This window comes from Strix aluco, chromosome 17, assembly GCF_031877795.1.
Source record: "Strix aluco isolate bStrAlu1 chromosome 17, bStrAlu1.hap1, whole genome shotgun sequence".
Classification (NCBI taxonomy): domain Eukaryota; kingdom Metazoa; phylum Chordata; class Aves; order Strigiformes; family Strigidae; genus Strix; species Strix aluco.
Genome location: NC_133947.1, coordinates 613,740 through 632,725, shown reverse-complemented (window position 1 = coordinate 632,725; position 18,986 = coordinate 613,740). Strand labels below are relative to the sequence as shown.

Sequence of the window (18,986 nt, the reverse complement as noted above, 5' to 3'; positions counted from 1 at the left end):
TAGGCACAAGAAGGAAAATTAACCCTGTGCACTTCTGACGGAGAGCGCAGTGGATGCTCACTACACCAAAATCCGATTAAGTGCCTCAGAAGTACAGCTGCTTAGCACTGCCTCCAGAGAGCGAGAGGAGAGCACCGGTAATGAAACACTTTTCCTCTCCTCCTGGATATCTAGCCTGCCAGTGAAAGAACAAGTTAAGTTTAAAAAAAAAATGCCTACTTGCCAGTGTCATGAAGTCAACTGTTTTGGCTACACTCCAGGATGCTTTAGCATCGGATCCTGTAGACTCCAGCATCTGCACAACTGTCATTTTCTCCAGGTTCTCAGAATCACGGGCACAGGCATGACTGGGCAAAACTCGCACACAAGCTCTTGCCAGTGAAAAGAAAAATTCGATTTTGTGCAAGGAGTGACTTTCCTCACCCTACATCCATGCCAAATTGCTTGAATCCGATCAATTCTGGTCTCTAAAGCTAAACAATGTTGAGTCTGGCTAGCAAGACATCAGAAGCCATTGACTGAAATACCAAAAAAACCCACGGCAGAAAGGTGACAATTCGCAAACCGCTGCTGAACCTCCTCCCTGCACACAGACGTACTGGCTACTCTTCTCAACGGTGCTAAATTCCTGAACAGAAAAACATCAACGGGCCAGGATTTTGAATCTCCAGAGCAGGAAACAAAGAGCATGTCTGTTCTGTATTCTGATCCAAGCACGGCGATCACAGGAGCCGAATCCAGGCAACTGCTGTCTTGATTACACAGAGACGGCAGCAGTTATAACAGCCCCTCTCGACAGAGAAGCAAGATTATTTTGTGCCAGTAAATTAAGCAGATATGAATTAGAAGACAAGTACAGTTTTAAGGTGTCTTTTCACAGTCTTTTTTTTTAAACCACAGCCACCCTTTAAATGCTAATCTGCCTCCCAGTACAGTACCAAATAGCCACCTTTCCACTTTGTCTCTCTTTCAAAGCTGTCAAGTCGCTAGCCTCCAAATGAGCACTCAGATGCCATTTCTAATCTGCCAACAATATGTACTGAGATGCCCCTTGCTGATGGGAGAAGACAGCAATAAGATGGGCTTCTGTGAAGCTAAAATGAGCTTCTCTCACACTAATGAGGCAGGACTGACAGGCCTCGAGGTGTCAAGTAGAGACTCGAAACCTAAAGACACAATGGATCTGCCAATGCTACACAAAAGATCACGTCTGCTCCACGCAGGGCCCGGAAGATTCTCCGCATCCCCCTGCTTCCTTACCTACCACTGCCCTTCCCCAGCACACAGGGCGAGGCTGGGCACAGCAGAAGGGATGGGCGCTGACCGAGAGCAAAACCCTTCCAGGATCCTGGGTTTGCCTCCTCAGCGGGTGGGACAGCGCAGCCACTCCAGCTCCTCAGAGACGAGAAGGCTCCGAAGGCCGTGCAGGAAAACAGCCGTCATGGCTTGTCCCCCACGCCAAGGACAGAGCCTCTCCCCTCCCCGCTTTCTGTCTGTGTTACTGGGGAGGGGCAGGTGATGCAAGCTGTGCTCGGGAGGGGCCTTCCCCGCTGGCTGACAGCCAAACCCAAGGCCGTCGCTAAGCCCGTGGTCAGGAGACAGGGACCAACGCCTGCAGCAGGAGAGGGGGAAGCAGAAGCCTCGGGTGAAATCAGACCATCGTAACAAGGGCTGCCCAGGACCATCTGCTTTCAGCTCAGCTGGGACGACAGTTTCCCAGGAGCCTCTCAGCGGCTGTGGAGCACACGGGCCCTTCAGCAGACAGACCCTCGTTTTCACTGAAGCAGTGGTTAGGACTGAGCACGGTCACGGACCCGCGGCAGCCAGCGGAGCCGGCAGGCACCCAGCTCACACCAGGGTGACCAAGAAACTCTCAGGTCCACACGAGAAGCCATCAGAGCCCTCTGCCGCGGGAAGGACTTTCTTCATTTCAGCCTTACAAGCAGAAACACGCTTCAATTTCTGTACATTGAGCCACCCATCTGCAAGAGCTGAAAAGCTCGCTGCGATCAAGCACACCATCACTTCCGAACCAGGAGAGACGGAGCAGCAGCTCCTGCAAAAGTGTGAGCTCACCTTCAACAGCAAGAAACAGGAACCCCGTTAGGGCCGTCAGCTAAAAAGACCCACCAGCCTTAGGGAGAAAGTTGACAGCTCCCCTCGGCCTGCTGCCGTTTGCACAGCGGGCACCGGCCCTCCCGGGAGCGGCGCCGTGTTCTCGCTCGCACTAACACAGTCCTGCCCTCAGGACAACGCTGGGCAGTTCAGTCTCTCCAAACCGAACTGAAATGCTGGGCTGATAGAAATTCCTATTTCAGTTGCCCCAGTCTGTGGATATTGCTCATGCCAGGAGTTCCACCTCTCCCTTTCAAGGATGGAATGACTTAACTGTAGCACAATTAGCATGTAATTTGTAAGTCATTATAGCACAAAGTGTCTGGTGAGAATATTTTATCGAATAAACCTGCTGAGCACAATTTTCTGTGGAACTATAAAAATATTAAACCATCTCCTGTCTTCCTACCATCTTTAGAGATCACTAGGGCTATTGCTGCCACCTGTAATTATACGCCATTTTAGGGGGAGTTAAAAGCCATAGGATTTTGCACCATTTCCTACAGAAAGAATTAAACAATTTGAAAGGGGGACGAGGTATTTTCTAGGTTTCATTAACTAAAAACTCTGAGAAAAGTGCTAAGACAGTCGTCAGGTGTTGGAGACAAATGCTCAGATGGACTGTGCTCCTGGGTTTCAGGTGGCAGTCAGGGAAACCACGAAGTTACCTCCTTTGATCACTACCCACAAACAAGGGGGTACCACGGAGGAGGGACCCACTGGATCTCATCCCGAGCCTTGTGCAGCTGGAGCTGGATCCTGGAGCTGCAGCTCCGTTACAACTGGTCCTCCTCAGAAACAGCTGCCTTCAGAAATTCCTCCCCTCCCTTCCACCCTCAGCTATTCCCACACCTTCACTGCCACAGGCTGAAGAGCTGGGCTATAAACCAGATCGCTGAAATAAGTCAAGCTAAAAGAAAGAAGAAGAAAGAGAACTGCAGGAGCTTCTTATGCCAGCTGCACTATTAAAGATAAAACACCAGGTATGACACGCTCAGTCATTTCTTGTATAACCAGGTTCTCACTTCCTGTACCACAAGACTTACACCAGGACACTCTGTCCATCAGACCCAGATCTCACTCTCAGCAGCACAGGCTGAACCTGTAAGATCTCACAAGGTATCATCTTCCTTTGGGGCAGGGAGAAAGGTGAGGATCTGTATACACCAGATTTTTGGGGCACTATGTCCTCCAAGAGGAAGGTCAAAAGCCCCCAAGTGCCACAGCACAGTTTCTAAAGGACCAAGTGTTCATCCCATCCACTTCACTATTCATGTGCCACAACTAGAAACATTAAAGTGCTCCATAAATCCTGTCACAGGCAGACAGTGCCATGATCTGATGGGCAGAATGATGGCTTCTGCCTACTTCTGCGTGGGGAAACGCTTGGGCTGTTTCAGATCTCAGGAGCCTGTGTCCTGCTGACCATTTGAGGTCACTACAAAACAAAATGATAATTCTGAGAGTGTTCCAAGCTAGGAATGAACCTCAACATCGTATTTCATAGAATCATGGAATATCTCGAGTTGGAAGGGACCCCTCAGGATCATCGAGTCCAACTCCCTGCTGCTCGCAGGACTGCCTAACACTAAATCATATGACAGAGCTGAACTCTGACAGGCTGGCTGCCGTGACCACCTCCCTGGGGAGCCTGTTGCAGCAGCCGACCACCCTCCCAGTGAAGAACCTTTTCCTAACGCCCAGTCTGACCTTCCCCTGACACAGCTCGGATATTACAAGCTAACACAAGTAGCCAAATACTATGCCTGTATAAAATCCACGAGCCTTGTCTGAGAGCTCAGTCCTACACAGTCTTGTGTCGTCAGGTAGTTTCATACACGTTGTGCCCAATATATTGCACATATGAGACGTTTCTACCAAATCCTATTATCAGCTCTAATAGGAGTGAAGAACTGGGACCCATTTATTCAGCCACTCCAGCCCACAGAGCCCTGCAGTGGGGCAAAAGCACAGTGGCCTTCTGGATACAGGAGCAAAACCTGAGGTTCTTTGATTTCTCATCTCTTGTGCATCAGTAGACAGGAATGGGTTAATATAATTAATTAAAGAGCTTCTACACAAGCTTCTTCACACTCAAATTCCCTTCGCCCCTGCTTACGGCTACAGGCGTTAACATTTGCAGGCTGCTTCAGGACCTTTTCGGATAAAGGGCACGTGCACTGGCTGTTGCATTTCAGGGCTCTGTAGAGCAGCTGCCAATACACCGCAAGACTTCAGCCAAAAAAATCCATTCTGTTTTCTGAGTTCTAAAACCCACACGCCAACACTGAATTGTAAAGAAATAATTTCTTGCTCTGTTCCGAGGAGGACGAACGGAGCGCGAAGGGATAGCAGGAAAGGGTAAAGGCTGTTTTTCTTCAGGCCACCGTTCATTTGTGAAGCTGTGGCTGTCCATATGGAGCTCAGGAGCGCTGGCAGCAGCAGCAGCTCCATTCCTCGGTCACCCCCGTGCCCCGGCGCCGAGCCCCGCTGCCCTCGCAGCGCTTGCCAGCGCCCAGAGAAGCGGCCTTGGCTGCGGGCAGGCAGCTGTTTGTCGGAGCCTGGCTGGGGGCTGCAGCCCGTGGCACGCCGAGCTCGCCCGCGTGCGGGGACGGCGCCTGCAGTGATTACTCTCCGTCAGTGCTAATCAATCTCACACCCTCTTCAGTGCTGATACAGATAATCTTGTGGGAAGCTGGCCAAGCTTGCTAACAGCTCTGCAAGCTGCTTCCTGACTCCAACAGCTCGCTCTCTTTCAAAAAGTCTGTTCCAGCTTCAGTTCCAAGAAAGTACTGTGTGGTACCAAGGCTCATGTCATTCAAAACGATTCACTGTTGGTGTGCAGAGAGCACACCAGACTTTGGCTGCAGCCTCATCTAACTAATCAAAATAGACGCTTTCTCGCAGCTGATCAGAACTCTAAAGACCAGGGTAGGAGGCCTTGCACATTACCATGTAATTGTCTCTCTGCATTTCACTTACTCTCCATCTGCCAAACCAAGCAAGATTGCAGCCAAGTAAAAGTGAAGGCAAACTCAAGCACAGACTTAGGCCCTCCTAGTAAAATTCACTCTAAAAACCAGCCAGAAGCACTCGCTGTAGAGAAGTTCTCAGCCCGTTTCCTCTGAGGTTAAGTGGGAGCTGGGGAGCGGCGCAACACGAATGAAGAGGTAAGAGCACAGGTATGAGGGCATGGCTCAGAAGAGTGACCTCGCCGAGCCAGAAGCCCTGTGCAGACGACAAGCCCGTGCAGAGGTATTACAGACACGAGCTGGCCAAACTCAAGCAATACATACGTGTTTCTCTCCATCAATCTTCTTATCAGCTGCCTGCATTGCATCCAGGTACTTAAAATACAGTTCCATCAGCCTATCAACCTGCAAGGGCAGAATACAGAGACCTAAGCAAGAAAAAAGAACAATGCAATCATCTTTAATCCTTCATGCGACTTTGTTTTCCTCCCAGCTGCAGTCTTCACAAAGTAACAGGCAATTCCCACTCACAGGAAGGAATATATTACGAAGGAGGCTGGTGGGATGAGCATGCTGGGGCCGCAGGCATCTGAATGTAACCCCCCACCACAGTACGGTCTCCTCCACGCCAGCCAAGAGGCAGCAGACACACACGTGTCCCCGCTCACTCCCCTCCTGTGCTGTGCTTCTCCCGGTTTCTGCAGCGGACGCTCCCGGCCACGCCGTACGCAGCCAAGCTCACGGTAAATGTGTCAGACACCTTCCGGCTCTCCTGCTCTCCTCTGAACTCTGCTAGGCAACTGAAAGCCTGTCTAGTAACGGGAAACTTTCTGCAATTGGTAGAACAGGTTATGAAAAACACCTTTAAAAGGCACTAATGAGGAATACTAAGGAACCAGTATTTCCCCAGTGGCAAAATTTACAAATCTCTTGGGAATTACTGTTTTGCAAAAGCTGCTGTTTCTGTTTCGCAGCTGTTTGATCTCTCCACCACCATGTAAATATTTTGGAAAGAATTATCCAGAGTAAACACCACTAAAGTGACACATTCTAGCAGAGGGATGGGGAATGTTAAATGTCTACTATAGCAATTCCTAAACTCTCTGCAAGAGCTTCACTAGAACAACCGGCACCTTTGCCCCCTGCGCCGGTCCCTCGGAGCCAGCACAACGTGACACCACAGAACGTGTTGCGTGACCAGGCTTCAGCAGAGAGACACAACTCCAGGCTGGGAATCGCTACTACCATGTGCAAAAGCACCAGGAAACAAGAGCCCGGGGGATGTGGGAAGCTGATCACTGAAGGCGTTTCCAGTTCTCCGGTTTGTAGATGCCAACTCGGATGAGAGAGCAGCGGCTGGGGAGAGCCCCAGGCTCTGCAGGCAGGTACGGCGACGGCTTCTCAGTAACTCCGCGAGCACACAGACACCTGCTGTGAGCGAGGATCCTCCCAGCCAGGGAGCCCAGAGACCACAGACACCTATTCAGCACTCACCTTCTCACTGTCGTTCTCTGTGAATTTATTCAGCAACCGTGTCCTCTGCTGCCCTCTCAGGTTTCGCAGAAGGGAGGCCAGGATGGAACAGACATGTTCTAGAGATACAAAATGAAAACTGCATGCTGAGATTAGGAAAAGGAGCTTATTTCCTCTGTAACATGCCATTAAATTTACTACTAGCACTCCCGCATGTAGCTGTTGATAAGCGGAACCCCGGTTCCTCCCCATCGGCGGGGAGAGGAGGCAGAGCAGCAGCCGTGCTCGCCGGGAGCGCAGACAGCTCCGCGCCCGTCACAGCCCAGCCCGCGAGGCCTCCTCTGGCTCTGCTGCGCTGCTCCTGCTACACGCATCCCTGCTTGTCCCCGCTGACCTGAAACAGCACACATTCTGCTCCAGTTTCCCTCCCCAGGCTGGCGTGCCTGCAGAGCAGCACACGCTCTTTTTGGCACCCTCCATCACATGCTGCCGCCTCCCTTGGCGCTCAGACGAATCCTGGCCGAAGGCGGCAACTGCCGCTGAAATGACCCCTCGGCTACCAGAGAGAGGAGCGTTATTGAAACAGGAGCACTGGAGAAAGGAATAACTGCCAGCATGCAGCTCCTGCAGAGACTTAACCGGTATTAGCTAGAGGAAAAAAAACCTCAAACAAACCACTTCTATTTACAGAAGATCCCGTGGAATGAATATGAATGTGCCACAACAAACCAGAGAGAACCAAATAAATGTGTTCTACAGTCTCCTCAACTGCACTTGGGGGTCATATTCTACAGCACAAACCTTGGAGCCAAGTACAAAGTCAACGCTGCGAGCACACACGAGACATCTGTGTGAACGTCCAAGCACAGCTTCACTCTGAAAGGCCACCAGAGCCAGTGCCCCAGCCCGCAGCAACGCCGCTCTCCTCCGGGCAGCAGGACCGAGCTCCGAGGACAACTTCTGCCGGAGCACGGCCGGCCCTGGTGGGGGATCACCCGAGGAGGTACCGACGGGCCGCGGGTCACTGCTGCTCCTGTGCCCTGCACACCTTCCCGCAGCTCCTGAGCAGCGTCCCAGCACGCCGCCACGCGCCGTCCCTCCCCGACACCGCACACAAAGCACCAGCTGCAAGTGGTGTTCAAAAACACGGCGTTTGGGAAACGGGCCTTGAGGGGCAGAGAGCAGCATGATTGTCTCCAAAAGCACATAGGGTGTCTCACGCTTCTTTAACCACTAATATTTGGCTGTACCAGACTTCAGCAAAGAACAAAAGCAAGTGTGTCTCTGTGTCCTTGCTTCTTCAGAAGGATTCTTTGTTGGGGACACAGACAGTGGATTGAGGCACCCTCAGCACGTTCCCCACCAACACCGAGCTGTGTGGTGTGGGGACACGCTGAGGGAAGGATCCATCCAGAAGGACCTGGGCAGGCTGGAGAGAGGGACGTGCAAACCTCATGGAGTTCAACAAGGCCAAGGGCAAGGTCCCGCCCATGGGTTGGGGCAATCCCGAGCACAAGCACAGGCTGGGCGAGGAGTGGCTGGAGAGCAGCCTCAAGGAGAAGGACTTGGGGGGGTTGGTGAGTGGAAAACTGACTGTGAGCCAGCAACGTGCACTCACAACCCAGAAAGCCACCCGTGTGCTGGGCTGCACCCAGAGCAGTGTGGGCAGCAGGGCGAGGGGGGGGGATTCTCCCCCTCTGCTCTGCTCTGTGAGACTCCCCTGCAGTGCTGGGTCCAGCTCTGGGGGCACCAACATCAGAAGGACACGGACCTGCTCAAGCGGGGCCAGAGGAGGCCACAAAGATGCCTGGGGGGCTGGAGCACCCCCCTGTGAGGACAGGCTGAGAGAGTTGGGGGGTTCAGCTGGAGAAGAGAAGGATCTGGGGAGACCTTAGAGTGGCCTCCCAGGACTGAAAGGGGCTACAGGTTTTAAACTGACAGAGGGCAGATTTAGATCAGATATAAGAAGAAATTCTTCACTGTGAGGGTGGGGAGGCCCTGGCACAGGTTGCCCAGAGAAGCTGTGGCTGCCCCCTCCCTGGAAGGGTTCAAGGCCGGGTTGGACGGGGCTTTGGGCAACCTGGGCTAGTGGAAGGTGTCCCTGCCCAGGGCAGGGGGTGGGACTGGATGGGCTTTAAGGTCTCTCCCAACCCAAACCAGTCTATTCATCAGTTTTATATGCAATTTATATACTCTCTCTATCTATATATACAAATATAAAATTATACTGGGCTTGAAACATTTCAAGCCAAGCTCTCAAGTTACCCTCCTCACGCTCTGGCTCCTTCTCATTTTGCCCATGAAGAGTTCCCAGGGGGAAGGAACCAGGCCTGGGAGCCAGTGCGAGGCGGGGGAAGGAGCCCAGGGAAGGCGCCCGCCTTCCTCTGCTTGTGAGAGGGAAGCGGAGCGGCCACACGCCACACTCTGCACCCCCGGCATCACAGGAGAGGCAGAGATGCAAATCATTTGCAGAATGTATGCCAACACCAGAAATGATGTTGGCAGTATCAAAGAGTATATGGTTTTAATACGAGGAAATAAAACCAAGCACAAAGGCGCAAAGCAAATGAGAGAGGCACGAGTTTCTCTCCCTTGCCAAATCATTTAGTATTGCTTCCTGCCTACAGGTCTGCATTAAGCACAGACCTTCTGTTTTAGATACCTCAATGCATTCAAAACTGTAACTTCTCCAAGATGTCCTCACTGTAACCTTGCTGATTAAGACTGATGAAAAATAATGGCCATAAACATTTCCTCACCCAGGAGGAGAGGAGAAGGGGCATCAAGATTTGTTATGTTCAAAGAGGAAAATGCAACGTGCAGAGGAAAGGGATCACCATCTCACTGCCGTCAAACCCTTTTCACAGGCATTTCCACGGCGCTGCCTAGCCCGGAGCCAGGAGAAGCCTGGATCGATCGCACCAGCGCACAAAGAGCCAGCGGCAGCGCCGTGTTTGCAGGGAGCCTCTGCACGAAGGGGCAGCTCACGCGCCCGCGGAGGGGCTGCTCCCTGCGTCTGCCCCCGCCGCAGCTCCGCTTATCTGCGCGCAGCCAGGGCAGCACGGAGAGAGGCTGTGCGCACGCACGCGCACCCCCCTTTCATTAGCTACTTATAAATGTAGCTTCCTTAGAAACAGATTTCTGCCCGAGGTGGTGTCAATTTTTCATGTACCAAAGAGATTGGGAGAGCTGCTGGCAGGAGGAGCAGGGGAGATAACAGGTTTATCGGGTGGCCGGCGCTGTGTGGCTGCTCTGTCATTTCGACAGGATAACACGGGGGTGAAGGATGGCTCCGGGTACGTCAGCGCACGCTCTCGCTGCAGAGAGACAGCTCCTCCACAAAAAGTGACACCAAATTAAGTGTCCACGTTAAAAAAATATTGTAAAAGCCTCCAAAGTTCTTGCAAGATCCTATCTTCTTAAGGTGCAAAGGAAATAAAGACTTTTTTTTAAAATATATCCCAACAGATGCTCTGCTGTTTTAGCAAGAAGACAGCATTCTGTATTTCACACTATTTTTCCCCAAACCTTCTTTTTTTAGAAGTGTTTAGAAGTGTTGACACAGTGTTTTAGTAGTAATATTCTCACCAATGATAGATCTTCATTGCTTTTTTTCAGTATTCCTTTACTAGGAAATGTATTTTACCATCATTTTTGCTTTGGTGCTCATATGCAGATATTTATCCATTTTATCAATAAAATCTTTAAAACTACTGAGAAGTCTAAAGGAGCTGACACAGGTTTTTTAAGAATGAGGTTATTCTTTCAACATATCCCTCCAGACAATCCAGGAAATATTTAGTTGACAGGTCAAAATGTTCAAAAAAATATTTTACAGAAATATTCTAAGTATCTAAACCTTTTTTTTTTGATCAGCTTCCTGAAAAAACACACTAGTGTGTTTCATGCTCCCCCCCGAGATCACAATTATGCCGTAATGCAACTCCTGGCCCAATAAACACCGACAACCGTGTGCAAGGACACCAGCCGAAGAGAGGGCAAACCTCGGGGCAGAGCTCACGTGCTGTGGGATCCGCGGGCGAAGCCTTTCTGCGGCGGATGAAAGCGTTTCCAGGCGCGCTCGGCCGGGCGAGCTGCTGCCCTGGGACGGGAGGTTTCTGCGGGCGGGCAGACAGACTGCACCAACATATCCCTCACATGCACGGTTTTTGAAGTCCACAACCACAGTATTTGCTTTAGGTTGGATCTTTGGAAAACGGTGAGCAGCTGGTGCTGTTCAGAGTCCTCAGAAAGCAAAACCTGCAGCCGCCCAGCTTTGATCTCAGCTGACAGAGAGAGGCCACGAGCTGCACATCGCCCTGGGGCGACGCCTCGGGCAGCCAGCCTGCCTCTGAATATTTTGGGGTCTTCTCAATAATCCTGCCAGCGCTCAGCCAAAGTCCATATCACCTGCACAAAAAGCATCGTTTTCAGGGAGGGCAACAGACAAGGCCAGAGGCAGAAGTTGCTGCCTAGGCCCCATTTCTAAGAACAACTAAACATGTTTCCTTTGAAAAGCGAACACCAAAACGAGCCACGCTCAGCACCACCGAAGATCCCTTTAAAAGAGCAATGGTTATCAGCTGCAGCTAGAATGCATCAAGAACAACTTTTTTCATATAATCATCCCAAAATCTCACAAATTCAAGGATATGGGAAGACAGCAGCTTCTGTCATTAGCAGAAAACGCTGTTTCCCGCCCCATCGGCTGGTCCACGCGCGGGTGCCGCTGCCCCCCGCGATGCCGATGCCGCAGGGCCCCGCGCCAGCCCCATCCCCGGCTCTGGGCAGGTCACAGCACACGTGTCCCGCTCAGACCAGGATCACCTCGGGCTCTCGGGAGCCCTTCCCCCTCCAGACAGGCACGAAGACTTCAGAATGCGAGCAGTGTTTAAAACACCCTAATTAGATCGATCTTGACTTCGGCTGCGGCATGTTGGAATACAGATTAATCTATTCCATGGCTGGCACTGGCAGCTGCAACAGCAGGAGGTCCTGTCAAATCAAGCCGTAACATTACACTCCCCTGCCTTTATTATTCTCCCCCCCCCCCCCCCTTTTTTTTTTTTTTTTTACATTTCACTATAACGGACATCTGCCTAGCAGGGAGGAAGCTCCAGCACGCTCCCCTGCAATGCTGATGCAGAGGAGGCAGCATCCTCCGGGAGGAAGGGGAAGGCGGGTGCTTCTGGGTGTGGGGGGACAGCAGCCATCAGGGGCACGCGCAGGGTGCTCTGGGGAACCCAGCAGAACGTGTTTAAGATCCTTCTGTCTTGTAAAGAACTCTTAAGGTAAATTGTGGTTTCTAATTAGGAGCAGGAAAGTACTAGAAAAAAAAAAAAAAAGAGTCACCTCTTTCAGAAACTTCCGTCCTTCCCATGCCCAAAACTCTGCAGGTTCACGCTTGTCTGGTGGGAAACTTGGAGGAAGCCCCTGGCAGATCCTAAGGGGCAGCAGCTCCCCCACCCCAGGAGGGAGGACGCTCGCAGCGAGGCCACACCACCAGAACACCCCGGGACCCGCCGCGCACCTGGCCCAGCCTAAGGCCGCAGCAGGAGAGGGAGCTTCTCCCCCCACGGCTTCCGGAGGCGCCTCAAACCCACCCGGGAGGTTTTGCCATGCAGCTGTGAAGTCCCGGACGACCGACGGCTCCCACGCTCCACTGGTGCTTGGGTCCGTGAGGGAATGAGGGACACACCACTCCCACGGGGTAGCACCCAAGGAGCTCACCTGTTTTCACACGCACTGAGAATCTGCATTTCAGAAGAGTAACCCACTCAAGTATCACAGTATTTTGCCAAGAAAAATCTAGTCTTAAAAAACTGACAACAGTAAGAAATACTGATTTTACTGATGGGTAAAGTGGGGCCTGGAAGGGTTGAAAAAGCTCCACACGTAATGCCCCTGGTGAGCTGGAATCCAACCGTCATGCTGAATGTAAAACCAAAGTCTTTCTATCGACAGGGAAAGTTTATTTTTGTGATGTTCTTGTAACAGAGAATGCTAACTTTAATTGAGATAAATTTAACTCTGTCCTCAGCAACATGGCTCATTGAAATAACAGATTCCTGTCGCATTCTGGAGGGTTGGTGGTAAAATAACAAATTGGCACAATAAAGTTCTGTTTAAACAGACTGATGCCTTCCCTAGGTATTCACTTCAGAAGACCACCAAATGAAAAATATTTTCTGCCGGCTGGCAGAGGGTGTTCAGTGGATAAAGATAACTCTTTATCAGGCCATTTTTCTGTTGCTGCCTTTTCGCTCTCCCATGCCCAGGGAACTTACCTCTGCAGGAGGTATTCGTGCCAAGGGCTTTCCTGCCTTTCAGGGTGAGGTACAAAGGAGTAAGAGCATATTTACTAAGAAATGGGGTTTGCTCGCTGCTTTTTAAAGGAAGCTTATAGCTGAGTGTCTCCAGAAGAGGCTTCCTTGTTGTTCGAGGGCAAAAAGCCACAGTGATGGGAATTCTCATTTGGAAATTGGCTGAACTAATTCTCAGGTTATCAAATTAAGGATTCCTAAGTAAAACTGACGTCTAAGTCAAGAGAAGGCATTTAAATGAAGATGAATTGGACAAACATCCTTTTATAGTTCATTAGACTCTCCAAGTGAGCAAAACTAGACTGCAAACAACCGTCCTGAGAAAGAGCAGGAGAATATACAGCCTGCCAAGCCAGTTATGATTGCTTCGCTACAGAAGGAATTCGTGTTTTCTCCATTTTTAGCTCCCTGAGACTGTTCAAGAATTTCAAGTCAGCATCCAGCACTTCAGTCTGACTGTTGCTGGGGGAAGTCCAGCACCAAGAGCTGTTGCACCCTTAGGGAAGCGAAGACACACTGACCCTCGGCTCGGCAACAGAAGAGATTTCAGCACACAGCCACTCGTACAGCACCCCCCGCACTTCAAAACTCACAACACAGAAGCATTATCTCAAACCTTACCCTAGATCCATGCCAAGAACCACCCAGAGCCAAATTCCCGTTGGTTCTGTGCAGCCACACACACAGTGGGCGCTTGCCTCTGCCCCCTCTGCCCCCCAGCCCCACCGAGGCCGCGGGGCAGCCCCTCAGCACACCCCGTCAGGACACACCAACACGGCAGATCTCGCCGGCTGACGTGCGCCGTGTAGCCCCCGGCCTCAGACTGACCGAGAGCACGTTTCTCCACAATTTGGCCTTTACCCTTCCACCGAGGCTCGCCGCAGGCAGGCTGTGCTACACTGCCGTGTGCCGCCGGCCAACGAACGCCACGGCCGGGCAATGCTGCACCGTGGCGCGTGCGCGGCGCAGCCTCTGAGCCAGCAGCCCTCCGGGTGACACTACCAGAGGGAGCTCGGTCCTTCAGCGGGGGGACTGCAGGGAGCAGCCCCTCGAAAACCAAACTCTGAGCGACCAGTGGAATTAAACGTGTTTCTGCGGTCACTGTCGCTGGTTCTCCACCTCCTGCAACCTGCTGCATCCGCTCTCCCATCCGCTCCACGTGGCGCCAGGCAGCACCGAGGGGGGACCCCGCTCACGCCACCAACCCCCCACAACAAACCACACCCCGACACGCTGCTCGCGACGCCGACGCGCTGCTGCTCCTTCCGGGCTGCTGCTCGCTGCGGCTGCCCAACCCAGCTGGGCACTCACCAGTGTTTTGACCCCACAGACACAGGAAAACTCTAAGCCATTTCTGTCTTCAACTGCAAAATATTTCTGGTTTGAGTTGCTTCACTGCCTCAGAAAAGAGGAAATTGCTTCAACTGAGATCTTTCCCCAAACCTAATACCCTCAGAAGTATATCACGATCTGTACAAAGCCAGGCAAAATACAAGTGTAGATGATGTGCAGTCAGTTAGACACCACCAGCCCAATCTTCAGGCTCAGATCACCCATGAAGATGGTTAAGAAATCTTCCCTTTCTTTTTTCCTAATTACATAGTGTACCTAAAGCATAAATATGTGCAGTTTGGATTTAAATTGTTCACAGGCTCCCTAGCGTAAAATAATTTTCAAACACTGACAGTATTTAAAATGTAGCTAACCAGCACTGCCACCTTTATGCTAGCTTTTAAAAACAGAGAGAAATACATTACAGAAAAGTTATTTTTATCAAATTTAATTTGGATTATAAATTTCTGTAATAAATAAAAGCTCACCAAGTCACACCGATATTTTTTTTTCACCAGGGTGTTTATTATTTTGTCACGTTCAGAACACCGCCTTCAGGACAATAAAATAAACGTTATTTTATAGACTACCTCTTCTGTAGAAAGCAACACTGCTATAAACTAAAGACAAGGGCGTATTCTCCTACAACCATCAGACACATACGAGACTCTGTGCTCTGAAGATGGAGCCCCGGATGCCCCCCGAGAAGCGTCTCTGCAGCCGACTGTGGCATCCCCGCGCCCCGGCCGGTGCTGGGACCCGCAGCCCGGTGGCACCCGGGTGGCCGCAGGCAAGGGGATGCCTGGGACTGGCCGTGGGGCACTGGCGGAGCGGGCAGAGCCTCAGTGCACAAACGCTTCTGGCAGAGCCCTTTGGTACCTCACCTGGTGCGGAAGCATTTTAACAGGGCTGCCCTTTAAGCCTGCAATTAGGCTCCAGGGTTAACAGCCCATTAAGAATTTCCTGTGTTGCAGCATCACCAGGAGCGGCTGTCCCGACGCAGTCTCAGCGGCATTACACTGCGCAGCCCCTTAGAACTGCTTCTCAATAAACACTGATGCCTCTGCTACAAAGCCATCCCCAGTAACCCTTTAAAGGAACATGTTCCTCCATTTCACACACGCATGAGCTCTCCTAGCAGAAGAGGATCATTCTAATTATTTTTTTTAAACAGTTTGAACACGGGATAAAGTTTTTACAAGAAAAGATGACAACTGAAGACTGAATACTAGTAGCATCCTTTCTGATAAACAAGCAGAGAGATGTGCAGACAGAAGCGAGTTCCCAGCTCTGCACAGAGGGTCCCACCAGACCCGTGGCGCTCCCTGTCAAACCGCCGGCACCAGGGAGTCCCTGCAGTGTTCCTGGAGCTGACCATGAGCCGGCAGTGCCCCCGAGCACGCAGCAATTACTGCATCGCTCGTGCAACATTTGGCAAAGTAAAAACATATACTGTGCTGCTTATACACGTGTCAGGACAATGGCTGTGACAGGCTCCAGGGGAACACTGTTAAACATCTCAATTAACTCCCATCCTTAGAAATTCAGTAACTCACCTGCCCAGTGATGCAAGACAAAGAAAATTGGACTTACTACCACAGTGTTTTAGGGAGAGTTTATTTTAATAAAACTGATTTCTGGACTCATCTTAATGTTCTCCATTTCTTCTGAATACTAATGAGAGGGAGGTATGATACAAAGACTGTTTGCACAGATCACTCCATTCTCCTGAGGGCAGATTTGCTTTTCTTCCTATCACGGAGATAGTTAGGAACTGACCCCGTCAGGGCTCTCCAGACTGTTACCTAATCCTCACAGTAGCCAGGATTGCACACAGATGTCATCTGCAGTCTCAAAACGAAGCAGATCAGACAGAGATTAACTCACTTTCCCAAACTGAAAAATTAAGTCAATGACATGAGCCACAGACCCAGATCTCTACGCAGCAGCTCATATTCTAGCTCGAGCTTTCTCTCAGTAGGAAGAATTAAACCACCTTATTTTCATACTGCAAATGAAGATTTCAAAACAGCCCCTAAATCCATCGTCTAAGCGCAACTACACCCTCTGCAATTTCATTGTGTAAACCCCAGCACACACGGCAGCATTTCTTCCTCACCGTTATCTACATGAGACAGACAAGGCGGCCAGAACTGGCAGCCGGGGCACGTGTCCCCCCCACGCTGGGCTGGGGCAGGAGCAGCCGCCGCCACGCGTGTGCCCGGCCCGCGGCACTGCCGCTCCCTGTGTGACGCCCAGCCCAGCCCAGCTCAGCCCAGCCCAGCCCAGCCCAGCCCAGCCGCTGCCTCCATGATGGCACCTTGGAGCGTTGGAGCGTTGGTGCTCCAGAACAGGCCTCGGTACCCGCTCACCGGCACAGTTTTCAAGAAGAAAACAGCCGCTTGCTGAATCTGCCCCTCCTCTTCCTCACCGCCCGACCCCAGGAACAAGCAGAGGGAGGGGCCGCCCCATTCACCCAGCTGCGAGGACAGGACCAAGGCCGGGTATCTGGGTTCAGAGCTCCCATTTTGCTGTGTTTCCTTCCATTTTCCCTTGGTTTGCTGCAAGAGTTAAGGACAGGTGCTAGGCCAGCCTGAGACCCGCTCACACCGCTTCAGCTTTTGACAATATTCCCCCTTTATAGAACTGAGGTGAGTAATGGACTGGCACAAAACCTCAAGCATCACTGGCAGTATTTAAAGTTTCTTCCAAGACATAGTCAATTATCAACAAAATGGAAAAGGTAATGCTATCAGAAGCAGGAGGGACTGACCCTAGGGTCAGGCCAGCAGAAGGTCCTGCAGTAACACTCCACAGCAGATTTCTGTTGAAGCAGTTTTCCAAGGGAAAGAGCAAAAAAATAGGAAAAAAAAAAAAAGGCAACCTCAAAAGCATGCAGTTTATTTCTGCAATGCCTGATGTTCATCAAGTCACACTTCAGTGCTCAGAGCCATGAAAACACTGCTTTTGAGGTGACATTTGTAGCTGCCTCATTACTCTTTTCAAAAGAGTTTTGCATCAAAGAGTCAGAACTTCAAACAACAGACCCTACAGGAGTAAAATAACTTATTAACAGCACATGAAGTGGAATCGCCAGGCAGTGCTGATACCAAAACAAGCAGGGCAAGCCGAGCTGCCGGCGGCCAGCCTGCGAGAGCGAGCGGGCAGGCCCGAAAGCTGCCCGAGGAGCCCTGAGCACGGGAGGTGCCGATCGCCGCTCGCTGCAGGCGCCTCTCAGACACCCACCTTCCACTCACCTCCCCCGCGACAACAGGAGGGTCTGGAAGCACGCCTACCTTCGTGTTCTTTTTCAGTTGTGCCAACTTTCTTTATCTTTTTAGGCGATTTCATGAAGAGAGGAAAGATGGTCCTCAGACCAAGAATGTCAACGAACTTGTGACAGTTGTCTGTGCCCTCGGGCCCAATCATGGCGTGGTCCAGCACCTTCAGGGCACTGCTGCGGGAAATCTTCTTCTCTCTGTGAAAAGAAAGAGGCAAGTCAAACTTTTCAGGGACATGAGGAACTCTGGACCACGCTCCCTGATAGAGACAGCGTGAAAAAGGGAAATGAGTAGGACAAGGAAAGTATGCAGAGTCTGAGCACAAGCTCTAAGCAAGATTTTCTTCAAGAAGACAAAACATTATATTGACAAATACTCTTTCCAAAACTGTGGCTGGGAACATTCTCTTGGTTATTTCCTTTTTAATGTCTTTTATTTCTTTTTCATTTTCTATTTTCTTTTTATTTCGTTTTATGTATTTTATTGTTATGGTTTTATTTTCTTATTTTTTATTTCTCAGCTATTGAAGAAGTTATTTCTTCACCACCTTACAAACACTAGCACAGAACTGCAGGGAGACTGGGTTGGGTACACAAGGCAAATACTGTCACACCAAAAAGATCAGGATTTAGATCTAGCAATAATTCAGTTTAATAAAGGAGTAAGTTTGGTGGTCAGCTATAATGAAGAAAACCCCATCTCCAGAAAGCATGTTGGGAAGGATGCAGACAGACTCTGGGCTATTCTGTTCTAACGAGAGCTTGGAATGCTGGTGCTGGTAACCACACCGGTAACACACAGACGGTCTGAAAATGATCTCCAGAAGCCCTGTACCTCTCAAACCAGAAACAGAGGAGTTTATAATTCATCCAGGGGAAAATTTAAAATACCTTGTGAAACGTGAACTGAAAAAGCGGTCGCTAATACAGCCCATAAAACCAACAGACTAGGTAAACGTCAGCAGGAGCTGCCGCGAGCTGAAGAACGAGAGCCCCCAGCGTCCCCAAAGGCCTGGCCAGCCCAGGAGGACATTGCCCGGGGCAGGACGTCACAAGCCCCACCACCTTCTGCTCCAAGTGCATGGCAATCTGCCCTGATTTTGTCTTCCCCAAGATAATAAAGGTTTTTAACTGAAAGAGGGCAGATTTAGATTAGATATAAGGCAGAAGTTCTTCCCTGTGAGGGTGGGGAGGCCCTGGCACAGGTTGCCCAGAGAAGCTGTGGCTGCCCCCTCTCTGGAAGGGTTCAAGGCCGGGTTGGACAGGGCTTTGGGCAACCTGGGCTAGTGGAAGGTGTCCCTGCCCATGGCAGGGGGTGGCTCTGGATGGGCCTTAAGGTCCCTTCCAAGCCAAACCATTCCATGATCCTGTGCTAATTTAACAAATACATAGCTACACGCACATATAAAAATAACTCCCCCCAGAAAGAAGCTGTGCTCTTTGCCTGGAGAGAGACGAGAGAACAATCCTCCTCGGACACACACCACCTGC

General features: G+C 50.9%; 1 protein-coding gene across 2 annotated transcripts in view; it reads right to left on the bottom strand.

Moving 5' to 3' along the window:
- Window positions 1-18,986, bottom strand: part of CTNNBL1 (catenin beta like 1) — a 55,230-nt gene that overhangs the window by 7,467 nt on the left and 28,777 nt on the right. For both annotated transcript variants that reach the window (XM_074842928.1, XM_074842927.1), the window contains 3 exons: window positions 17,512-17,693; window positions 6,582-6,679; window positions 5,412-5,492 (listed from right to left, as the gene is read on the bottom strand). In XM_074842928.1, coding sequence (XP_074699029.1) covers window positions 5,412-5,492; window positions 6,582-6,679; window positions 17,512-17,693 — 361 coding nt within the window. The remainder of the gene's footprint in view (window positions 1-5,411; window positions 5,493-6,581; window positions 6,680-17,511; window positions 17,694-18,986) is intronic.